This window comes from Oncorhynchus gorbuscha, linkage group LG01 (genome assembly GCF_021184085.1).
Source record: "Oncorhynchus gorbuscha isolate QuinsamMale2020 ecotype Even-year linkage group LG01, OgorEven_v1.0, whole genome shotgun sequence".
Classification (NCBI taxonomy): domain Eukaryota; kingdom Metazoa; phylum Chordata; class Actinopteri; order Salmoniformes; family Salmonidae; genus Oncorhynchus; species Oncorhynchus gorbuscha.
Genome location: NC_060173.1, coordinates 90,070,659 through 90,095,546, shown reverse-complemented (window position 1 = coordinate 90,095,546; position 24,888 = coordinate 90,070,659). Strand labels below are relative to the sequence as shown.

The following is a 24,888-nucleotide window of genomic DNA, read 5'->3' as shown; positions in this document are numbered from 1 at the left end:
GTGTGTGTGTGTTCATGTACATGTGCATGTGTAGAGTGTGTTAAGCAGAGAAAAGCTGTATATTTGGATGCCTGTAATGCTTTGGAATGGCATGTAGGTCTGGCTGATTCACAGAACAACTTGGACACAGTCCTGGTATTAGACTACAGTCATTTAGAATGAAACCCACAGATCAGTTGGCTCAACAGCCCTCCTCCCTCCCTCATTTTTTCATGGCCAGCTCTGATCTGACAGCTGAGTGAGTTGGGATGGGGGAAGTTTTGGGAATGTTATGACTTCAGCAGTAACAGCTGACATAGTGACTTCACAACATAACCAACATCATCTGCATTCCTGCCACGTGTAATTCTCACTATGTGAGGGGCAATGTGCGAGTGTTCGTCTTTGCTTGTGACTCAGTGTGTTTGTTTGTTAGCCAGTGTGAGTGGGGATATGTGGTTTTGTGCTTGCGTTCGCTTGTATGTTCGAGAGTCGGTGTGTGTTTCATTGAGAGAGAGCGTGTGTCTGTCAGTATGTGTGTATGTGAGTGAGTAAGCATCAGTGGGTAGCAGCAGCGGTCATGGTTCTCAGTCTTAGACAAGCTGGGGCAGGGGAAGGTAAGTTGAGGAGGCCGCTCCACTCACAATTCTGCATTGTGGGACTGTGTCAGGGGCTTGTGGGATTTGCGTTGTTCCTTTGTGTGGTTGGTTATTGATTGTCTCTGGCCCAGGATGTGTCACCTCCTCTATTCTATACTGTCCTTTGTACTGGCTGGCTGTTCATGGAGGGGGGGGGGGAGGAAAGAGTGTAACTGGTTGTTTTACCGGAGTGAAGTGAAGAAGGTTGAACGAAAACGGGGTGATGGAGATAGAAAGATGGCTAGTTACTGGTGGGTGCTGCTTTTAAGTTATTTACTCTTCTTGCTTTTCTGTCTCTTTCTTTCTCTATCTCTCTCTCTTTCTCTCATTTTCTTTCTCCCCTTTCCACCCTTTTCTCTACCCCCTCCCTCCCTCCCTCCCCTCAGCTATCAGTGGTAATGACCTGAATCATTCTCCTCTCTATCATTACTGCTCTGCTTCACTCTTCCCTGTCTGCTACACTACATATGGCCTGTTTCTGCTCCTGCTTTACCAGGCAGATAGGCACGTTAGGACATTTTAGACTTGATCTCCTTTAGTTGGGTTAGTATAGTTTGGGTTTGGATGTCAGAGATACTGTTTGGCAAAATGTGTAAACTGTTTGGTTTCCAGGGCTATTTATTTAACAGTGGGATATTACCGGTTGATCCGTGTTTAGTGTAATGACTTGAATGTGGCATTCTCACTCAGATTAGCATGATGCTAATAGTGGCACAATTTATGCATTTGATGGGGACAATGCACATCAATTAACATTTCTGTAAATGTGATAGGTAAATTTTAAAAAACATCAATCAGTCTCACATTCTCAGAATGTAGTGTTGGGTATCAATTGACCTCTGAACCTTCTGTCAGGTTTGATTTATTGTAGGAGCACAGATACAGCTGTATCTGTATCTGTGAGCTGTATCTGTATCTGTGAGCTGTATCTGTATCTGTGAGCTGTATCTGTGAGCTGTATCTGTATCTGTGAGCTGTATCTGTATCTGTGAGCTGTATCTGTATCTGTGAGCTGTATCTGTATCTGTGAGCTGTATCTATATCTGTAAGCTGTATCTGTATCTGTGAGCTGTATCTGTATCTGTATCTGTGAGCTGTATCTGAGCTGTATCTGTATCTGTGAGTATCTGTATGAGCTGTATCTGTGAGCTGTATCTGTATCTGTGAGCTGTATCTGTATCTGTGAGCTGTATCTGTATCTGTGAGCTGTATCTATATCTGTGAGCTGTATCTGTATCTGTGAGCTGTATCTGTATCTGTGAGCTGTGAGCTGTATCTGTGAGCTGTATCTGTATCTGTGAGCTGTATCTGTATCTATCTGTGAGCTGTAGCTGTATGAGCTGTATCTGTGAGCTGTATCTGTGAGCTATCTGTATCTGCTGAGCTGTATCTGTATCTGTGAGCTGTATCTATATCTGTGAGCTGTATCTATATCTGTGAGCTGTATCTGTATCTGTGAGCTGTATCTATATCTGTGAGCTGTATCTGTATCTGTGAGCTGTATCTGTATCTGTGAGCTGTATCTGTATCTGTGAGCTGTATCTGTATCTGTGAGCTGTATCTGTATCTGTGAGCTGTATCTGTATCTGTATCTGTATCTGTATCTGTGAGCTGTATCTGTATCTGTGAGCTGTATCTGTGAGCTGTATCTATATCTGTGAGCTGTATCTGTATCTGTGAGCTGTATCTGTATCTCTGAGCTGTATCTATATCTGTGAGCTGTATCTGTATCTATATCTGTGAGCTGTATCTGTATCTGTATCTGTGAGCTGTATCTGTATCTGTGAGCTGTATCTATATCTGTGAGCTGTATCTGTATCTGTATCTGTGAGCTGTATCTGTATCTGTGAGCTGTATCTGTATCTATATCTGTGAGCTGTATCTGTATCTGTGAGCTGTATCTATATCTGTGAGCTGTATCTGTATCTGTATCTGTGAGCTGTATCTGTATCTGTGAGCTGTATCTATATCTGTGAGCTGTATCTGTATCTGTATCTGTGAGCTGTATCTGTATCTGTGAGCTGTATCTGTATCTGTGAGCTGTATCTGTATCTGTGAGCTGTATCTATATCTGTGAGCTGTATCTATATCTGTGAGCTGTATCTGTATCTGTGAGCTGTATCTATATCTGTGAGCTGTATCTATATCTGTGAGCTGTATCTGTATCTGTGAGCTGTATCTGTATCTGTGAGCTGTATCTGTATCTGTGAGCTGTATCTGTATCTGTGAGCTGTATCTGTATCTGTATCTGTGAGCTGTATCTATATCTGTGAGCTGTATCTGTATCTATATCTGTGAGCTGTATCTGTATCTGTGAGCTGTATCTATATCTGTGAGCTGTATCTATATCTGTGAGCTGTATCTATATCTGTGAGCTGTATCTGTATCTGTATCTGTGAGCTGTATCTGTATCTGTGAGCTGTATCTGTATCTGTATCTGTATCTGTGAGCTGTATCTGTATCTGTGAGCTGTATCTGTATCTGTGAGCTGTATCTGTATCTGTGAGCTGTATCTATATCTGTGAGCTGTATCTATATCTGTGAGCTGTATCTGTATCTGTGAGCTGTATCTATATCTGTGAGCTGTATCTATATCTGTGAGCTGTATCTGTATCTGTGAGCTGTATCTGTATCTGTGAGCTGTATCTGTATCTGTATCTGTATCTGTGAGCTGTATCTGTATCTGTATCTGTATCTGTGAGCTGTATCTATATCTGTGAGCTGTATCTGTATCTATATCTGTGAGCTGTATCTGTATCTGTGAGCTGTATCTATATCTGTGAGCTGTATCTATATCTGTGAGCTGTATCTATATCTGTGAGCTGTATCTGTATCTGTATCTGTGAGCTGTATCTGTATCTGTGAGCTGTATCTGTATCTGTATCTGTATCTGTGAGCTGTATCTGTATCTGTGAGCTGTATCTGTATCTGTGAGCTGTATCTGTATCTGTGAGCTGTATCTATATCTGTGAGCTGTATCTATATCTGTGAGCTGTATCTGTATCTGTGAGCTGTATCTATATCTGTGAGCTGTATCTATATCTGTGAGCTGTATCTGTATCTGTGAGCTGTATCTGTATCTGTGAGCTGTATCTGTATCTGTATCTGTATCTGTATCTGTGAGCTGTATCTGTATCTGTATCTGTGAGCTGTATCTATATCTGTGAGCTGTATCTATATCTGTGAGCTGTATCTGTATCTGTGAGCTGTATCTGTATCTGTGAGCTGTATCTGTCGCTGTTCCTGGCAGCAGCCTGGCAGCCTGCAGACTCCTAGCTGTCTACTCTGACATGGACAGGAATAATCAGGAATAGTGGCCTAATTGGTTCCTCTGACGCCACACTGGAGACTGGCAGACTGGCGCATGGTGTGAAGAGGCAGGGCACTTTCCCGGAGTACTTTATCAGACTGGAGTTACTGTATGGTTTGTGTGTTTGGGATGTGTGTGTGTGTGCATATTTGCATATCTGTGCGAACATGTTGGTCCTAATGTGTCGATTAATACATATGAGTGTGTGTGTTCTTTTCCTCGAGATGTTGACCTATAACAGTCTACCTTGTCTCAACTGGGTCAATATCATCATTAGTAGAAGCTGTTATTTACTATTACGCCTATGATCTATTATTTATGCCTCCAGTTCAGTGGAACACAGGGTTGAGCTGGTCTTTTGGAGGGGAAGATGGAGGGATTATAGGTTGTAATCCAGGATGATACTGAGATTAAAACAGATTACACACACACACTGAGGAGATCTTTGGATTTAGACCAGGTAGTGTGTGTGTGTGCGTGCGTGTGTGTGTGTGTGTGTGTGTGTGTGTGTGTGTGTGTGTGTGTGTGTGTGTGTGTGTGTGTGTGTGTGTGTGTGTGTGTGTGTGTGTGTGTGTGTGTGTGTGTGTGTGTGTGTGTGTGTGTGTGTGTGTGTGTGTGTGTGTGTGTGTGTGTGTGTGTGTGTGTGTGTGTGTGATAACAGTGTGCTCGACTAGCTTGGTTCTGTCTCTTGTCAAATGTGTGGGCAATTGGTGCTTTGCTGGAGTTTGTTTTTCAGAGGAGAGCAAATGGAGGGAGCTAGAGGAAGCTGAATGATTCTTCTGCCTGTTGTCCCTCTGCTGTGCTGTGAAGCGTAGCACGCTCTGAAACAAGACCACTCTCTCCCTCATTTTAGACCAGGGAAAAACATTAATCCTTTAGTGGGCTCTCTCTTCCTTACATAGTAAACACCCTCCAAAACACTCACTCATTTAGACATGGGCTTGTACACCAAATATTCCACAATAACAGCCTCCTATACATACACACACACACACACACACACACACACGGATATACACTACATGACTTAGTCTGTGGACACCTGCTTGTCGAACATCTCATTCCAAAATCATGGGTATTAATATGGAGTTGGTCCACCCTCTGCCTCCACTCTTCTGGGAAGGCTTTCCACTAGATGTTGGAAAATTGTTAAGGGGATTTGCTTCCATTCAGCCACAAAAGTATTAGTGAGGTCTGGCACTGATGTTGGCCGATTAGGCCAGGCTTGCAGTCGACGTTCCAAATCATCCCAAATGTGTTCGATGGGGTTGAGGTCAGGGCTCTGTGCTGGCCAGTCAAGTTTTTCCACAACGATCTAGACAAACCAATTCTGTGTGGACCTAGCTTTGTGCACGGTGTCATTGTCATGCTGAAACAAGAAACGGCCGTCCCCAAACTGTTGCCACAAAGTCAGAAGCACAGAATCGCCTAGAGTGTAATTTTATTCTGGAGTGTTAATGTTTCCCTTCACTGGAACTAAGGGACTCGGACCATGAAAAGCAGCCCCAGACTATTATTCTTCCTCCACCAAACTTTACAGTTGGCACTATGCATTCATGCAGGTAGCGTTCTCCTGGCATCCGTCAAACCCAGATTCATCCGTCACTCTGCCAGATGGTGAACGCGTTTCCACTGCTCTAGAGTCCAATGGCGGCAAGCTTTGTACCACTCCAGCCGACACTTGGCATTGCTCATGGTGATCTTAGGCTTGTGTGCAGCTGCTCGGCCATGGGAACCCATTTCAAGGGTTATTGTGCTGATGTTGCTTCCAGAGGCAGTTTGAAACTTGGTAGTCAATGTTGCTACTGATGGCATTCTATGACGGTGCCACGTTTAAAGTCTTCAGTAAGGCCATTCTACTGCCAATGTTTGTCTATGGATATTGCATGACTGTGCGCTTGATTTTATACACCTGTCAGCAATGATGTGGCTGAAATAGCTGAATCGATTAAGTTGAAGTGGTGTCCACATACTTTTGTTTATATGGTGTACTTTCTAGAACAACATGTTGTATGAAACAGACAGTTAATGAACCCCATAATCCTAAACAGGAAACAAACCGCTAACACTAGTGTCGCAAAATGACACCACCATATTATTACATCACTACATCAGAGCCCAGATTCACAAAACACTTCTTACTCAAAAACAAGAAGCTTCTTCTTTTAAGGAAAAAAATAAGTTTATAAGTGCAATTTCTCAACAATATCTTATGATTTAAGGATTTTCCTACAAATTTCTCAAACATTTTAATATGAATCTTCTTAAGATGTTTGTTGCTAGTCAACTGTTTTAGCTAGCTATCTATATCTAGTTAGCAATGGCAATCATGTTAGCATATTTCCTACTGAGATTACTGTTCTAAAACATGTTATTGGGTTTAAATAATCAATAGTGAAACTTTCAGATTAAGTTTGTGAGTGAATTAAACATGTTACATTGCTTTCATTAGCTTTTTCTCTCACTGCCCTTAGTTTAAGACAAGGGTTTAGCTATCTTGGAATTAATAACATTTCCAATGACTTTATTTAAAAAAAATCTAATTTCTTAATTTTTTTGATTAAGGAGAAACAGAAGAAATTACAGAAGAAGTGTCTAGTTAACCTTTTTGAGAAATAGCAACTTTGCTTAACTTTCTTCTTAAGTTTATAGTTAAGGAAAACATTTCTTCTTAAGAAGGTTTTGTGAATCTGGGCCCAGCTTCTTCTTATTACATCATTGGTTATCGCCTGTTACATCATCACCATTGCCATGCAGGCCTGATGATGCCCGAGGCCATCTTGCTCTACCATGTTCTATGAATGCATTGCAGTGAGACTTATGAGAGCTTTGAAATGGCCAAAGGGATACATCAGGATTTTTGACAATCAGGCCCTTTATTTACTTCCCCCAGAGTCAAATGAACTCGTAGATACAATTGCCATGTCTCTGTATCCAGTATGAAGGAAGATGGAGGTAGTTTCGCGAGCCACTGTTAGCAGTTGTGCTAGCACTAGTTAGCAACTTCCTTCAAACTGTATGCAGAGACGTAAACATGGAATCCACATGTTCTTCTGACTCTGGGGAAGTAGATAAGGGTGCCTGATTGCTAAAATCCCAAAGTACCCCTTTAATATGACCTTCAATATGTAGGTGAGAGTGACAGAGAATCAGTGACAGTGAGGAAGAGAAGGGGGAAACAGAGGGAGAGAGGTGGGGATGATGAGAAAACGTGGGGGGGAAACAGAGAGAGCGAGGGGGGTGATAGAGAGTGAGGAAGAGAGGAGGGAAACAGAGAGTGATGGAAAGTCAGTAACTGGGAAAGAGAGGGGGAAGATAATACCTAATCCAGTTAATAATAGAGCATTGGATTAGATGGGTGTGTGGGGGGGGCGGGGGGATGTGTGTGTGTGCATGCGTATGTATGTGTATGTGAAATGTCTCATTAACAGAGAGAGGCTCTAATCAGACCAGTCCAGATGGACACCAGAGAGAGTTTGTGTGAATACAGTATTAATGAGAAAGTGTGTCTTATTCTCCCTGAATTAGTTTTGAGGACACACCCCTGTATGCATTTAATTTTATATAAATGGAGATTTAGCCAATTGGTTCATTTGCCTATCTGCAGTTCAAACAGCCAAACCCTAAAATATGAGAAATTTGGGTTGTAAAATAAATGTATATTTATTTGTGTAAATATATCACACAAAATGAATAATTGATTTAAGGGGGTCCCACCTCATGGTTAATTCATTAATGTAGCCCAACATTCCCAGAGCCACGGGAAGAAAGTGTTAATAGCGAGCGTTGGTTCAGGGCAAGAACGCAATGTATTACTTGGCAACATTAATCTGTATTAGAGCTCATCTAACTTTTGAAATGACACATACACACAGGGCCGAGCACAGACCCTTGGTGGGCATGTGCTCAAACCCTTTTGTTTTTCTTCAGCAACCGTGGCCACATACTTGTTGAGCAATTATTACAAGAAGGGGGAAAAGCAGCACAATCTGATGAGGAAAGTATTTTGCTGAACTATTTTGAACTGGAATAAATGCTGCACTCATAAACAATGATCAACACAATTTCAGTCAAAATAGAAAATTGTCAGAAATACTATAGCCTACTATTGACTATATCCAACCTAACTCCATGTGTTTCCACTATCATGTATCCCAGTGGGTTTCAAACTTTTTCACCTGCAATCCCCAAAACTTGCAAGCCCCTCCGCGCACACACATGCACACGTGAACATACACACACAATCTCAATGTAGCCTGTCATTCCAGCCATAAACGGTGATGCATTTTCAAAACGCAACATAGCTTACAAAAATAAACTTTGTTTTACACCTGCATTTTGAGCTGAAAGTCATTCATGTTAGTAGCCAATTTCAATTAGGGATATATCTTATCACTTCCTTAGAGTTCAGAGCAAGCAGATTCATACATCCTCCTTGTATCAGGACCAGATGGATAGCATGTTCTGTCTGTACAGCGCCATCACGTTGGGGGGCAGCCAGCCTGCAAAGTGCTCATTGCCAGCCGGGTAGCCCTGTTCTTCCTCACAAATATCTTAATACATTTGCCAGGATACGTTACATTTTCCTCCCAATATATTGAAGGAGGTACGATGTTACAGCTGCATATCTTTAGACATATAGCCAGTAGCCACCCAATCTGATCTGAAATATGAAAATGATCAATCAAATCGCCAGGTAGCATATTGTTCTGGCAAAGATGAGTCAGTAGATTGCTAAACTGTATTTCATATGAATGATAAACTTGCCTGGCAAAACTGGAGGAAATGAAACTAGTTATTCTGGTCACAAATCTGGATATGCGCACCTGTTTTTCAGCCAATGCTGATGACTGGCTACTGGTCAACTATCAAGACGCGCAAATTTCTGTTTCTGAAGCATAGATGAGGGGAATTTTACCACCACTGAAGAGGGTACTTTGGAGACAGGAAGGGCAAGAAGGCATGTACTCTGCACAGGTGGAGCCCAATCGGTTGTTGTCAGGATAAGGTTGTCTCAGTATTGATTCCCATCAGAAGGAAGGTGTTGATACTATGGTGATATTGATGTGTGTCAGCAGGAGCATCAGTTGACAGCCGACTGACACTAAACCTCACTCCTCTTAGAAAGCATGCATTCTCAACCACTCACTCACTCACTCACTCACTCACTCACTCACTCACTCACTCACTCACTCACTCACTCACTCACTCACTCACTCACTCACACACACACACACACTCACTCACACACACACACACACACACACACACACACACACACACACACACACACACACACACACACACACACACACACACACACACACACACACACACACACACACACACACACACACACACACACACACACACACACACACACACACACACACACACACACACACACACGTGATTCTAGCTGGTTAATAGAACACAGTAGATGTCTCTGTCAGTACTTGACCTGATTACAGTCATGGCGCGAGACTCAACATTAGGATGTGCCTGCATAGCAACACAGATTCATAGATTAGTCTACAAGTAAGTTCTTTAAATTGGGACCAAATTTCACAATTTGTCACACTGTTACAATTATTCTCACTGTCGTTGTCTTACTAACTCTACTGTGACATGGTGCATTGCTAGTGTTACGGTCACAAAGACACATTAAGAAGATAATTATACTGTATATCTTGTACATGTTTGGGTCTTTTGACAGTACCACTAAAGTGTGTTATTGATGAATATCAGCATCAATGGCCAATGCAAAGGTTTGTGTGCACTGTATTTGTTTGTTTGTGCTGTAGGCCTACTGTTTGTGTTGACCAAAGTAGAATGCAGTGGATCCTCATCAGCTTACTATGTGTTTGTGTGCTTGGGTGGGTGGGTGTATATGTATGTTGGGTGTGTGTGGGTGGGCGTATGTATGTTGGGTGTGTGTGGGTGGGAGTATGTGTGTTGGGTGGGTGGGTGTATGTATGTTGGGTGTGTATTGGGTGGGTGCATGTGTGGTGGGTGCATGTGTGTATTCGGTGGGTGTATGTGTGTTGGGTGGGTGTATGTGTATTGGGTGGGTGTATGTGTGTTGGGTGGGTGGGTGTATGTGTGGTGGGTGGGTGTATGTGTGTTGGGTGGATGCATGTGTGTATTGGGTGGGTGTATGTGTGTTGGGTGTGTGTGTATTGGGTGGGTGAATGTGTGTTGTGTGTGTGTGTTGGGTGGGTGTATGTGTATTGGGTGGGTGTATATGTGGTGGGTGGGTGTATGTGGGTGTGTTGTGTGTTGGGTGGGTGTATGTGTATTGGGTGGGTGTATATGTGGTGGGTGGGTGTATGTGGGTGTGTTGGGTGTGTGTTGGGTGGGTGTGTGTTGGGTGTGTGTGTGTTGGGTGTGTGTTTGTGTGTGTGTGTGTGTGTGTGTGTGTGTGTGTGTGTGTGTGTGTGTGTGTGTGTGTGTGTGTGTGTGTGTGTGTGTGTGTGTGTGTGTGTGTGTGTGTGTGTGTGTGTGTTGGGTGGATGCATGTGTGTGTTGGGTGGATGCATGTGTGTATTGGGTGGGTGTATGTGTGTTGGGCGTGTGTGTGTAGGTTGGGTGGGTGTATGTGTATTGGGTGTATGTGTGTTGTGTGTGTGTGTGTGTGTGTGTGTGTGTGTGTGTGTGTGTGTGTGTGTGTGTGTGTGTGTGTGTGTGTGTGTGTGTGTGTGTGTGTGTGTGTGTGTGTGTGTGTGTGTGTGTGTGTGTTGGGTGGGTGTATGTGTGTTGGGTGGGTGGGTGCATGTGTGTTTGGTGGGTGTATGTGTGTTATGTGTGTGTGGGTGCATGTATTTGTGTTGGGTGTGTGTACGTGTGCTATGTGTATTGGGTGGGTGTATGTGTGTTATGTGTGTGTGGGTGCATGTATGTGTGTTGGGTGTGTGTACTTGTGCTATGTGTATTGGGTGGGTGTATGTGTGTTGGGTGGGTGTATGTGTGTTGGGTGGGTGTATGTGTGTTGGGTGGGTGTATGTGTGTTGGGTGGGTGTATGTGTGTAGGGTGGGTGTATGTGTGTTAGTTGGGTGTATGTGTGTTAGGTGGGTGTATGTGTGTTGGGTGGGTGTATGTGTGTTGGGTGGGTGTATGTGTGTTGGGTGGGTGTATGTGTGTAGGGTGGGTGTATGTGTGTTGGGTGGGTGTATGTGTGTTGGGTGGGTGTATGTGTGTAGGGTGGGTGTATGTGTGTTAGTTGGGTGTATGTGTGTTAGGTGGGTGTATGTGTGTTGGGTGGGTGTATGTGTGTTAGGTGGGTGTATGTGTGTTGGGTGGGTGTATGTGTGTTAGGTGGGTGTATGTGTGTTAGGTGGGTGTATGTGTGTTAGTTGGGTGTATGTGTGTTAGGTGGGTGTATGTGTGTTGGGTGGGTGTATGTGTGTTGGGTGGGTGTATGTGTGTTAGGTGGGTGTATGTGTGTTGGGTGGGTGTATGTGTGTTGGGTGGGTGTATGTGTGTTGGGTGGGTGTATGTGTGTTAGGTGGGTGTATGTGTGTTGGGTGGGTGTATGTGTGTTGGGTGGGTGTATGTGTGTTGGGTGGGTGTATGTGTGTTGGGTGGGTGTATGTGTGTTGGGTGGGTGTATGTGTGTTAGGTGGGTGTATGTGTGTTAGGTGGGTGTATGTGTGTTAGGTGGGTGTATGTGTGTTGGGTGGGTGTATGTGTGTTAGGTGGGTGTATGTGTGTTGGGTGGGTGTATGTGTGTTAGGTGGGTGTATGTGTTGTTAGGTGGGTGTATGTGTGTTGGGTGGGTGTATGTGTGTTGGGTGGGTGTATGTGTGTTAGGTGGGTGTATGTGTGTTAGGTGGGTGTATGTGTGTTGGGTGGGTGTATGTGTGTTGGGTGGGTGTATGTGTGTTGGGTGGGTGTATGTGTGTTGGGTGGGTGTATGTGTGTTGGGTGGGTGTATGTGTGTTTGGGTGGGTGTATGTGTGTTGGGTGGGTGTATGTGTGTTGGGTGGGTGTATGTGTGTTGGGTGGGTGTATGTGTGTTGGGTGGGTGTATGTGTGTTAGGTGGGTGTATGTGTGTTAGGTGGGTGTATGTGTGTTAGGTGGGTGTATGTGTGTTAGGTGGGTGTATGTGTGTTGGGTGGGTGTATGTGTGTTGGGTGGGTGTATGTGTGTTGGGTGGGTGTATGTGTGTTGGGTGGGTGTATGTGTGTTGGGTGGGTGTATGTGTGTTGGGTGGGTGTATGTGTGTTGGGTGGGTGTATGTGTGTTAGGTGGGTGTATGTGTGTTGGGTGTGTGTTAAGAGTGAAGGAGGGATAAAGAGTGTCAGCTCACCAGGCAGGTCACCATGATACAAGTTAGTGTTGGACGTCCATCCATGTCTGAGGACTTCAGGAGTTGTCAAGGAAACCTGCCACTAGAGGCAACAGTGAGTGTTGTTGACAGGGACGGCGAAAGGCTATAAGCATCTGAGTCCAAAGGTTGTATGTACAAAACCAGCGATAGAAAGTTGTTCCTGAATTTTTCTTTTCAAGCCTATCCAAACCTTCAACCTTACTGTGGTGGATTGAGAAATGTGTTATGTGTTAATGAGTTTAGATTTAAAATGGTTGCAAATAAGAAATGGGATTTTTTTGCAGGGGTTGAGTTATGTGAATAAACAAATGACAATGGGATTTCCGTTCTTACATTGAAGTGATTGGATTACGAGGTTAAAGGGTGGTTAAAGTTCAATTAAGTATTGGGGAGTTGGGCTGAAGACACTGTAGAGAGTAGTCAACTGGGATGTGTTAAGGAGAACATGAAATAAATCTGTTCTATTTATTATAATCACGCTTCGGAGTCTTCAGTAAAGGAACTCATCATTTTAGGATGCAACACTTATTTTAACCATTTGGAGTTAATGCCTAACCATAAAAATGTGTAGTTAATTCCTAAACGTAACCTTAAGCACTTTGACATTTTAAGTTTGAAACAAATATGAAATTTGACATTTGTGAAACGGATAAACATCTAATTCTGACATGAGACTTTTAGAGCTTGTAGGAATAAACCGTGTCACCGTGGTAACAAGTTGAGACATTCACAAGCGAGCCGCGCCTGGTGTGAAGCATTGTGCCTTAGCCAATATCAATCACAGTGTGACCTTTACACACACACACACACACACACACACACACACACACACACGCACACGCACACGCACACGCACACGCACACGCACACACACACACACACACACACACACACACACACACACACACACACACACACACACACACACACACACACACACACACACACACACACACACACACACACACACACACACACTGAATGACCTCTCTGGTTCTGGCAGAGAGATGATGGTAGAGTGAATCCCAGAGGGAAAGTCTAGACATTGTTGATACCATAAACACTGATCTCTCAGCTGTCATATGCTGCTGTATAAATCAGAGAATAGGTGGAAGGTGCTATTCAATACAATGGTCATCATTAATAAAATATGACTTCTTACTCCAAATTATATGACATACATGATGTCATGTTTGGATGATTGTGTGTAAAGATGCTTTGTGGTTATACGTAATATCTACTCCTTTATATGAGATAGATGTGTCTGAGTGTTTAGTGACAGGTACAGAGCCTTCCCCTGACAGCCATCTACACATCTGTACTCTACAGGACCACCGCTCACTGACGGTCAGGAGTCAATGTCAGTTTAGAGACTGACAGACGGACACACAGACAGACAGAAAGACACTTCCTGAAAGGAGTCTCACACAGAGACAGAGCAGTCTGTGCATCAAATGAACAGTCTGTTTTGAATTGATAACCAAATATAATCCCAGGGACAATAAACCATACAACATCATATAGCCTTATTAGAATCCCCCAAAATGGTATTTTGTTTCAAAGTTATTACTAGGTGATTCACTGCTATTTTGAAATGGTAAAAACAGCTGTAGCCATGAGAAAATATGATGACATTCTAGTTTTATCTGATAAGGGAGCAAATTAGTGATGTGACAAATGTACAATGTTAATGTTAAAACCTCTTGCTCCTACCTGACACGCAGGCGTCCCATCTAGACATCTGGAAATGCAAATGAGCTACGCTAAATGCTAATAGTACTAGTTAAAACTCAAACGTTCATTAAAATACACATGCAGGGTATTGAATTAAAGCTACACTCGTTGTGAATCCAGGCAACAAGTCAGATTTCAAAAATGCTTTTCGGCAAAAGCATGAGAAGCTATTATCTGATAGCACGTAACACCCCAAAAGACCCGCAGGGGACGTAAACAAAATAATTAGCATAGTCGTCGCTACACAAACCGCACAAATAAAATATAAAACATTCATTACCTTTGACCATCGTCTTTGTTGGCACTCCTAGATGTCCCATAATCACTATTGGGTCTTTTTTTCGATTAAATCGGTCCATATATAGCCTAGATATCGATCTATGAAGACTGTGTGATAAACGAAAAAAAATAGCGTCTTATAACGTAACGTCATTTTTTTAAATTAAAAAAGTTGACGATAAACTTTCACAAAACACTTCGAAATACTTTTGTAATGCAACTTTAGGTATTAGTACACGTTAATAAGCGATCAAATTGATCACGAGGCGATGTATATTCTATATGGGGTACGTCTGGAAATAATGTCCGGGTAAATCTCAACCAAAATATCCGGTTGGAGACCTGAACAAATGGCTTGGCTCTTCTTCGTTTGACCAAGAAACAAAGCCTAGGCAAATGACAAGACTGTTGACATCGTGTGGAAGCTGTAGGTATTGCAACCTCAGCCCCATTTAATGTGGTTCGCCTTTATCAATGGGTTGAAGTGGCGGATGGATATATATTTCCATTTTTAGTGATCAGATTTTCCTGCGCTTTTCGATGAAACGCACGTTCTGTTATAGTCACAGCCGTGATTTAACCAGTTTTAACCAGTTTTATAAACGTCTGAGTGTTTTCTATCAACACATACTAATCATATGCATATACTATATTCCTGGCATGAGCAGCAGGGCGCTGAAATGTTGCACGATTTTTAACAGAATGTTCGAAAAAGTAGGGGGGTAGGAGTAACAGGTTAAAGGTGCAATTTTTAAATATTTTAAACCGCAAGAAAAACTCAGAAAATGACGTGAATTCACAATTCAGATATGATCCTTCGTATGACCGCTAGGGGGCAGTGCAGTTCAATCTACCACAGTCCTGGCAACTTACCAGACGCTGCTTACCTTCCTGCTGTCCCCCACCCACTCACCAACAATGGTAGTTAATATCATTTTAGGTTCTCTGCAGTGCCCCTCTCCCCCATGTTTTCAGTTGTCAGTACATGGGACTTCTCATTAATGTGATGAATAGTTAAAGTGATGTATGACAGCACGTTCATAGACGTCCAACAATCTGTTGTCAATGCCACGTATGGTGGTTGACAGCACTTTGTACTTACTTCCCTTAGTGATGATGATCATGACCTGTTAGTGTTAGTTTTGATAACTGAACTGTGATTTAAAAAAAACATTTGGGTTAGAGATTTTGCCTAAATGTTAAGGATCCAAATGTCATCCAAAGATTCACCCCCCCTACAGCGAATACATTCAAGCAGCATATCAAACTTGGATAATGTTGTAGGTTACACCTGCAAGTATACAAATACATACCGGGGCATTTTATTTTTAAATCTGATTATGGGGGAGATGTGGGAAACGGCTAGCTTGCTTGCTTTTTTAGCCAGCTAGATAGCAAACTGCTTGCGGAGAAGCCTATGGCAGGCACAAAATTAGATAATGTAAAACGAACTTAAACTTTCATTACATCTAGCTATTATTACACAGATGGAACGCAGATTTAAGCTGTTTACATGTCCTAATAATTAGAAAGGTTGCTCAGAAAACCAATATGCTTTCTTCGATTTTGACCATATGCCAATTAAGATAAGTAGAGTAAGGTGTTTACATGACTATTTTCATACTCGGCCTACTGCCATAATCAGTTTAATATTGAATGACTAGTGAGCATGTAAACATACATAGACAGGGGTTTCTTGGGGGGGGGGCATGTTGTTACCCTCCAGAGAATCAGGTGATCCCCGCTGGCCCTCTCCGTGGGCTGACCTTCTCAACAGACAGAGTAAACCAGACAAACAGGGTCTCCGTCTCTCCTATATTCTTCCTTTCATCTCTATACCTTCTTATCCATCACTCCCGATTCCTTTCTCTCCTACTCTCTCTCTCTCTCTCTCTCTCTCTCTCTCTCTCTCTCTCTCTCTCTCTCTCTCTCTCTCTCTCTCTCTCTCAAACTGGGTTGTTGATATTCATCATTAATTTACTACAAGCACAATGCACACGAACACAATGCACACATGCTACTCTCTAAGGGTGATGCGCTGGATGTTGAAGGCATGTTGTGGCTGCTGTTTTTGGCTCCTGTGTTGGAGGAGAAGCAAAGATTTTGTGACCTGATTTCATATGACAGGATTTACTCTAGCATGTCTCAGATGCTTCCTCTCTCTCTCTCACTCAATCTCTTACTTTCTTTCTTTCTTTCTCTCTCTCTTTCTTTCCCTCTCTGTCTCTCTCTTTGTTTTGCTGTCTTTCTCCCCATCTCCATTGTTCTTACTGTCACTACACTGTCATCCGTAATCCCCCTCCTCTGTCCCTCTCTCTCTCTCCATCTGCCAGGTGTGTTACATGTAGGTTGGAGTAGCAGAAGTTGACAGGATGGTAGAAGAAAAACAATCACTCTCACGATATACCAGTCCCTACACACACACACACACACACACACACACACACACACACACACACACACACACACACACACACACACACACACACACACACACACACACACACACACACACACACACACACACACACACACACACACACACACACACACACACACACACACACACACACACACACACACACACACACACACACTGAGAGATACACCAGTAGACCCTGTAGCACAGTGGCACAGATTCAAAATGTATGTCAAAATCCAGATTTAGTCACACAATCCATAAAATGAAGCTGCACACATACAGGGATACCACACACACACACACACACACACACACACACACACACACACACACACACACACACACACACACACACACACACACACACACACACACACACACACACACACACACACACACACACACACACACACACACACACACACACACACACACACACACACACACACACACACACACACACACAAAGCCTCTTTGCTATGTTGCAGCGAACATATTCATACATGCAAATCAGTCTCTCCTCACCGGCTAAAATATATTTTTGCAGTAAACTTACAGACACACTCACACAGACATACACACAAACACACTGCTGCGATTGTGCTGTATGAGAGAGGGGGTGAAAGATGTATGATGGAGGGTGTGACCTGTTGTTAAATGGCAACCAGGCTTATCTATAGAGCAAATATATTGGCCAGTTAAAGAACCATTGGTGAACACTTAGCCAGTCACGGCACTAAGAACAGAGCAGAGCCGCACTGCTGCAGCTGAGCATCCCTCTCTCCTCTCTACCTCCCTCTATCGTTTCCTCTCTAGCTTGCTTCCTCCTTCTCTCTTGCCATCTTTCTACCTATATCTCTCTCTGTTTTCCCTCCTTTTCCTATTGTTTCACACTCTACCTGCCTATCCCTCTTTTTCTAAAGCTCTCTTAATTGCTTTCTACCCTTTGCTTCCTCCTTTTCCATTCTCCCTCTTTCTCCTCTCATCCTGTCTCTGTCTCTGTCTCTGTCTCTGTCTCTGTCTCTGTCTCTGTCTCTGTCTCTGTTTCTGTCTCTGTCTCTGTCTCTCTCTCTCTCTCTCTCTCTCTCTCTCTCTCTCTCTCTCTCTCTCTCTCTCTCTCTCTCTCTCTCTCTCTCTCTCTCTCTCTCTCTCTCTCTCTCTCTCTCTCTCTCTCTCTCTCTCTCTCTCTCTCTCTCTCGTGAAGAGGCACAGCAATTCATTCCGTCTCTTTTGTTTTCAGCTCAAGAAAAGCAGTAGGAGGTGTGTGTGTCAGGCACATTGCATTCGTGTCTGTGGTGTGTATCTCTCTGAATGTGTGGAGCATTGCGTCAGGGGGGTGTGTTGCACTGGGGGTGGGTCTACCGCGCTGTCAGTCAGTGACGCACACTGAGCACGTGCGCCGGTCATGGTTGGGGAGAGGTTGTGTGGTGGTTATCTGACCGATGGCTGGGAGAGCTGCAAGAGCTGCAAGCGTTGCAGCCCTGCGATGTTGTGTGTGCCTGCTGAGTGTGTCTGTCTGCTCTGCTGCAACCCGAGTCCTATAGTGAATAATGCAGAGCAGAGCAGCTGAATGAATAATGCATTGTGCAAGTTTACTAGCACTGCTGTTAGCTTAACCAGAGCTGGAAGGAAGGAACCTGTGGCTGCCTCTGTCTGTCTCACTCTCTGACTATCTGACTATCTGACTGACTGACTGGTACAAGGAGAACATGTCCCACTACCATTTTCTCAAATGCTGTAAGTAAGATCTGGACAGCTGTCCTCCCTTTTCTGTCTCTCTACATTTTACTCTCTCTATTTGTCTAGTAGTTGCTACTGTTGTTTATGTCAGTGTGTAGCAGATGCAAGTGTGTGTGTGTGAGAGAGAGAGAGAGAGAGAGAGAGAGAGAGAGAGAGAGAGAGAGAGAGAGAAAGTGACAGGTTGCCTGTATTAGCTCATGCCTATCTTGTGTGTATGAGAGCATGATGTGATTGTCTCTGGCAGTTTCTAATGTAATCTACCTGTGTAACATTTGGTATGATAGTGTCATGCATAGTAATGGTGAGCCAATGTGCCTCTGATATTACATTCTGATGTAGCCAGCTTGTGCCATTTGTGTGTGTGTGTAGTTGTGTGTGGGAGCGAGAGTGGTTTTTGCCTGTGTGGGTGTGCGCAATTATGTTTTTGTGTGTGTGTGTCTCTGCAATGTGTTTGTGGGTGTGCGGGATGTGTGTTACGTGTGTACTGTCGGTGGGTGTGTTACGTGTGTACTGTCGGTGGGTGTGTTACGTGTGTACTGTCGGTGGGTGTGTGAGCTTGCTGCAGACAGAGTGCGGTAGCTGTGTGACGCTGCCCGGTGAATGCGGCAGGTAGCGGGAGGCTCCTGGGTAATTCAGCTCGAGTGACAGACAGAAAGGTAGAGCAGAACTGCAGGGAGAGAGATCGGGAAAAGAGAGGAATGGCTGGAGAGAGAGAAGAGCGAAAGAGAGGGATGCCGAGAGAGATGAGGGGAAAGAGTGAAAGAGAGGAATGGAAAGACTAATCGAGAAAGAGGGAGAGAGATGGGAGAGAGGCGATACTGAGAGAAATGTGAGGATGGGGACAGGAAGGGGAGACGTGGATGTAAGGACAGGAGGATAAGTGACAGTTGATGAAAGGAGAAAGAGGGACAGATTATGAGTCAGGGAGGAGGTGAATAAAGGAGATAAAAAAAGAGTGCAAGAACGGATGATGGTGCATGACTAAGAGATTAGGAGACAGAGGGAGCCAGGGACGTAGAGAGAGATAGAAGGAGATATATCTGTGAAAGCGGTAGAGGAAAAGGCTGCCAGGGAAGGGGATTGGTTAATCATTTCCTCGATCTATACCTCTCTCCTCTATTTCCCTGTTGTTTCTTTCCCCTGCTTTTCTCCTTTCCTCCCTCTCTGAATTATTATTTTCTCAAAGGCTGAAATGTGTTGGTTGTTTGACAAGTGTGTGTATGTGTGCGTGCGTGCGAGTGTGTAAGAGAGAAAGAGTCCAGATTAGGGTTGAAGGTGAACTCAAAGGGCAGATAGAGAGAAATGAATGGAAGAAAAAGGAGAGCGAGTGAGCGTGAGAGCGAGTGAGCGTGAGAGCGAGAGGGATAGGAATGAGGCAGGTGTGTGGGTTCTCATGTTTGATGTGTGCTGAAGCAGACACATGAGTGGGCTCATAGGTCAGTGGAACAGCCCTGCCTCAACCCATCCTTATAGAACTGTCATGCATGAATAGGCACTGTAAAACCTTTCATGTAAGTAATTTACTGGCAACAATTGGCCAGGAAATTACTGTAATGTATTTTTACAGTACACCTACTGTAATCCATTTTACGGTACCACATTTTTTACTGTAATATAATTTACAGCATATTACTGGCTACAGCAACATATTACCCAGTATTCTTTATAGGTTTTCATTTTGACATTTATATTGACATTTTGGTTATTTAGCGGTTGCTCTAGTCCTTAGCAACTTACAGTCAGTGCGTTCAACCAAGGTTGATCAAAAATAACCTATTACAGTTATGGCAAGCAAAACATTTCTGAAAACCGTAACAGACCATTTTGTTGGAGTTAATCCTTTCGAGTCGATCGCAATTAACACAATACAAATCCCCATCAAAATGTGTCTGTTTAAAGTAGATATATCTATCTCAATGCACTGCATCCGTCCATGTTGGACTTCCACAGCCGTGGCGGAAAGTGGCAGCGCTACGGCGCTGTTTGTCAGACCAGGAGACATCCCGGAAATCAGTCTTCTGAAGAAAACGTCTGTAACGTCTGAATGTATTTCTCTTTACTCTGGATCCCCATTAGCGGTTGCCAAGGCAACAGCTACTCTTCATGGGTTCGAAAACGGTTTAGCCTACGAAGTCATTTAAAAAAGATGACACTCTCACAAACATGATGGTGTTCGCTGTTTTGCTCCACAGCCCCCACAAGTGTCATATGACTTGTCTGAAGGTAACCTGGTACCATTTTAAAAAATGAATGTAAGTATGGAAGTAGTTTTGTGCCAACACACTTTCTTATATCTTCTAGAAATAGGACTGACACTTTGCCTCTGTTTTGCCATTCATGAATGTGCTATTCAATGTGTTTTTATAGGCTATAGTAGTAAAGGACACATTCTATATTTTCTCAAATATTGGGGGGATACCTTCAGGGGTCATAAAATTCCAAATCAAATAGCTAAATGAGCCATGGTATGACCATCGTAAAACAATTCCATATGTCAGCTTAGTGACGTGGCCCAAAGGCTTACACTTTTAGGGGTTAAGAATGCATTGGTCTTCACAGTGATTGTAATTACAAGAAACATTGCCTTCAGGAAGTATTCATAGCCTTTGACTTATTCCACAATACAATTCAAAATGTATTCAATATTTGTCTTTCTTTCTTTCACACACCTACACTCAAAATCCCAAACAGACACAATTATAACTTGTTTTTAGATATTTTGGAAAATGTTTTTAAAATTAAATACAGAAATATCTCATTTATGTATGTATTCATACCCCTGACTCAATACATGTTAGAATCACCTTTGGCAGAGATTACAGATGTGAGTCTTTTTGGGTAAGTCTCTAATTGGATTGTACAATATTTGCACATTATTCTTAAAAACAATTTTCAAGCTCTGTCAAGTTGGTTGTTGATCATTGCTAGACAGCCATTTTCAAGCCAATTTAAATCAAAACCGTAACTAGGCCACTCAGAAACATTCAATGTCATCTTGGTAAGCAACTCCAGTGTAGATTTGGCTTTGTGTTTCGGTTTCTGTCCTGCTGAAAGGTGAATTTGTTTCCCAGGGTCTGTTGGAAAGCAGACTGAACCAGGTTTTCCTCTAGGTGTTTGCCTGTAGTTAGCTCTGTTCTGTTAATTTTTATCCTAAATAAAATCCCTAGTCCTTGCTGATTACAAGCATACCCATAACATGATGCAGCCACCATAATTTCTTTGCCACATTTTTTGCAATCTGACTTTTACTTTGAAAACCTCCCTGGTCTTTGTGGTTGAATCTGTGTTTGAAATGCACTGCTTGACTGAAGGACCTTACAGATGATTGTATATGTGGGGTACAGAGATGAGGTAGTCATTAAAAAATCATATTCAACACTAATATTGCACATAGATAAGTCCAGCTTATTATGTGACTTGCTCAGCAAAGTTTTACTCTTGAACTTCTTTCGGCTTGCCATAATAAAGGGGTTGAATGAATACTTGTTGACTTGAGACATTAACGCTTTTCATTTAAATTAATTTGTCAAAACGTATAAAAACATAATTCCACTTTCACATTATGGGGGTGGTGTTTGTTGGCCAGTGACACAAAATCCCAATTGTATCCATTTTAAATTCAGACTGTAAAACAACATGTGGAAACAGTCAAGGGTGTGTATACTTCCTGAAGGCACTGTGAATACTTCCTGAAGGCACTGTGAATACTTCCTGAAGGCACTGTGAATACTTCCTGAAGGCACTGTGAATACTTCCTGAAGGCACTGTGAATACTTCCTGAAGGCACTGTATCTTATGATATATCTCTGACTATTTCTGGATAGTGCCAATACAATACTGAGATATTATTAACGGTACTCGATGCCAGAACAATGAAACACAGTATAACACAGGAGCACAGTGACTATTAAACTGTAGTGAAGGGAAGAAACCCAGGCTTTCTGAAGGCTTTGGAGCTTTTACCAAATTGAGACAGAAAATGGTTCCATACTCGGAGCTTCATTTTTCGAACACAATGCATATTAGTGACATCTGCTGTTCAGCAATAAATAGCAGCGTGTGGTTATCCGATGCATTTCCTTCTCCACTGTTTTCGTCTGAACTCTGTTCAGCAATAAATCGATGGCTTTACCAGGTTTGCATCTTACATCATGCATCCCTTTTTCTCTTTAAGTTTACAATCTAAAAAAATGGAATCTAAAGCATTATTTAGGGGACTTGAGACAGAAGCTTATATTATACTAAATAAAACATTATTTGAACAGCAGTACAGAAAGTGTGGTTTCGATTGAAAAAATAAATAAATGTGTGCCTTCAACAGGATTTGACCTCTAACCTCAAGTCCTTGAATGTTCCATAGTTCCCTACTCTACCTGCTAAGCTACAGGTCAGGTAAAACTACATGTACAAAATCCTAACGGTATCTGTAAGTACAGTGTCCAGCAGAGGTTGGTGTTTTGAAAGCAGCTTGGAATGGAAGAAAGCATCGGAACCACGGCGAAATCTTGCATTTTGCAACACACGGTTTGAAAAAGCACGTGATCACACAAACCTTTGGACATCGTTGATGACGTACTTCTGATAAAGTGATACACACATCAGTACACTACTTTGAATTTAGCTGCTTAGTGATTTCGACACCTTGGCGCTCCGTTATCTAACGTAACGTCGCTATTCAACTTTAAGAAAATTATTTCCACAGTATTTTACTGTAATTACAGGGGATTAGAGCAAGCAGGTTGACTGTAAGTCATTTGCATATTACAGCATATTAATGAATACTAGGTGTTTTAAATCACTTGAGGCCTAAACAAAGGCTTCCAAACTGGTTGTGATTACAGGGCAAAACAGATCAAATGGACATGGGTGAACACTCACTAAACCATTAAAATGTCTGATCTATTCCCTATATGCATTCAATTAATAGGAACTACTACCACATATAACTTAAATTGGTACAGCACTCACTAATGGGTGCAATAAATACAGCCTCTAACAAGAGAAAAGTCCAGTATGGTACACGTATTATGAATTACTGTAAATTACTAACAGCAATTGGCCAGTAAGTTACTGCAGAGTTTCAGGACAAGGTTTGTAAAATTCCTAAATTATAATATATTACGGTATTCTGTGGGGTACACCATTCTCACTCACTGGTGCAACAAAATAGCTCTAAGGGGTGCGTGACAGGCTTCAGGGAAGTCAGGCGCAGGAGAGCAGAACTGGGTCAAAAAAACGGACAACAAAATATGGGTACAAAATAACCTGTCGCAGTCAGAGTCCATCGCGAACCAGTCAGAGTCCATCGCGAACCAGTCAGAGTCCATCGCGAACCAGTCAGAGTCCATCGCGAACCAGTCAGAGTCCGTCGCGAACCAGTCAGAGTCCGTCGCGAACCAGTCAGAGTCCGTCGCGAACCAGTCAGAGTCCGTCGCGAACCAGTCAGAGTCCATCGCGAACCAGTCAGAGTCCATCGCGAACCAGTCAGAGTCCATCGCGAACCAGTCAGAGTCCGTCGCGAACCAGTCAGAGTCCATCGCGAACCAGTCAGAGTCCATCGCGAACCAGTCAGAGTGCACACGCACTTTACAACAAACCATTTCACACACAGACATGGGGGGGGGAACAGAGGGTTAAATACACGACAAGTAGCGAGGGAATGTAAACTGGGTGTGTGGGAAAACAAGACAAAACAAATGGAAAATGAAAGGTGGATCGGCGATGGCTAGAAGACCGGCGGCGTCGACCGCCGAACGCCGCCCGAACAAGGAGAGGAACCGACTTCGGAGGAAGTTGTGACAATAGCCTCTTGCATGGCACCCATAAAACATGTTAATGAGCCAGAAACTCTCTCCTCGCCCACAAGAGTTTCCCACAATGCACCATTATTGATACATTCAAAGCATTTTACTGTGCATTTTACAGTATTTTACTGTTCAAATTACCGAAAGTTATTATAGCGTGCTGTAAAACAAATGTACGGTATTTTACGAGTGTGTACAGTATATACTGTACATGTATGTCTATGTGGATGCTGCGGGCTAATTCACAGCCCAGTGCAGTGCTGTCAGTGTTAATAACTAGAGCCTATGAGGGATATTCCTCTGTAAATCAACATCTGACAGCCAGGAGATGGGAAAGCAGGAGCTTCTCAAGCATGACATCTACAGTATATCTCTCTCCCTGCTCTCTCTCTCCCTCCCTCCCTCCCTCCTACTCCCTACCTCCCTCCTACTTTCTCCCTCTTCCCTATATCTCCATCCTGACCTCTGCCGGTCCCTCTTGGTGTCTTTGACCTTTCCTGTCTGTCACTCACTCACTCTCACACTCCCTCTCCCGTTGACTTCATCTTTATTGTCTTGCTCAGCGGATATGAAGAATATGGTTTTGCATTAGCATCACATTTCGAGAGGCTAGACTGCTCAGTTGGATCAGTCTGAGGTAAGACTTTATGG

At 43.1% G+C, this 24,888-nt stretch overlaps 1 protein-coding gene across 1 annotated transcript in view; it reads left to right on the top strand.

Moving 5' to 3' along the window:
• The first annotated feature begins 476 nt into the window (after positions 1-476).
• Positions 477-24,888, top strand: part of LOC124045622 (unconventional myosin-XVI-like) — a 217,297-nt gene continuing 192,885 nt past the window's right edge. The window contains 1 exon segment of the mRNA XM_046365059.1: positions 477-596. Coding sequence (XP_046221015.1) covers positions 560-596 — 37 coding nt within the window. The 5' untranslated portion in view covers positions 477-559.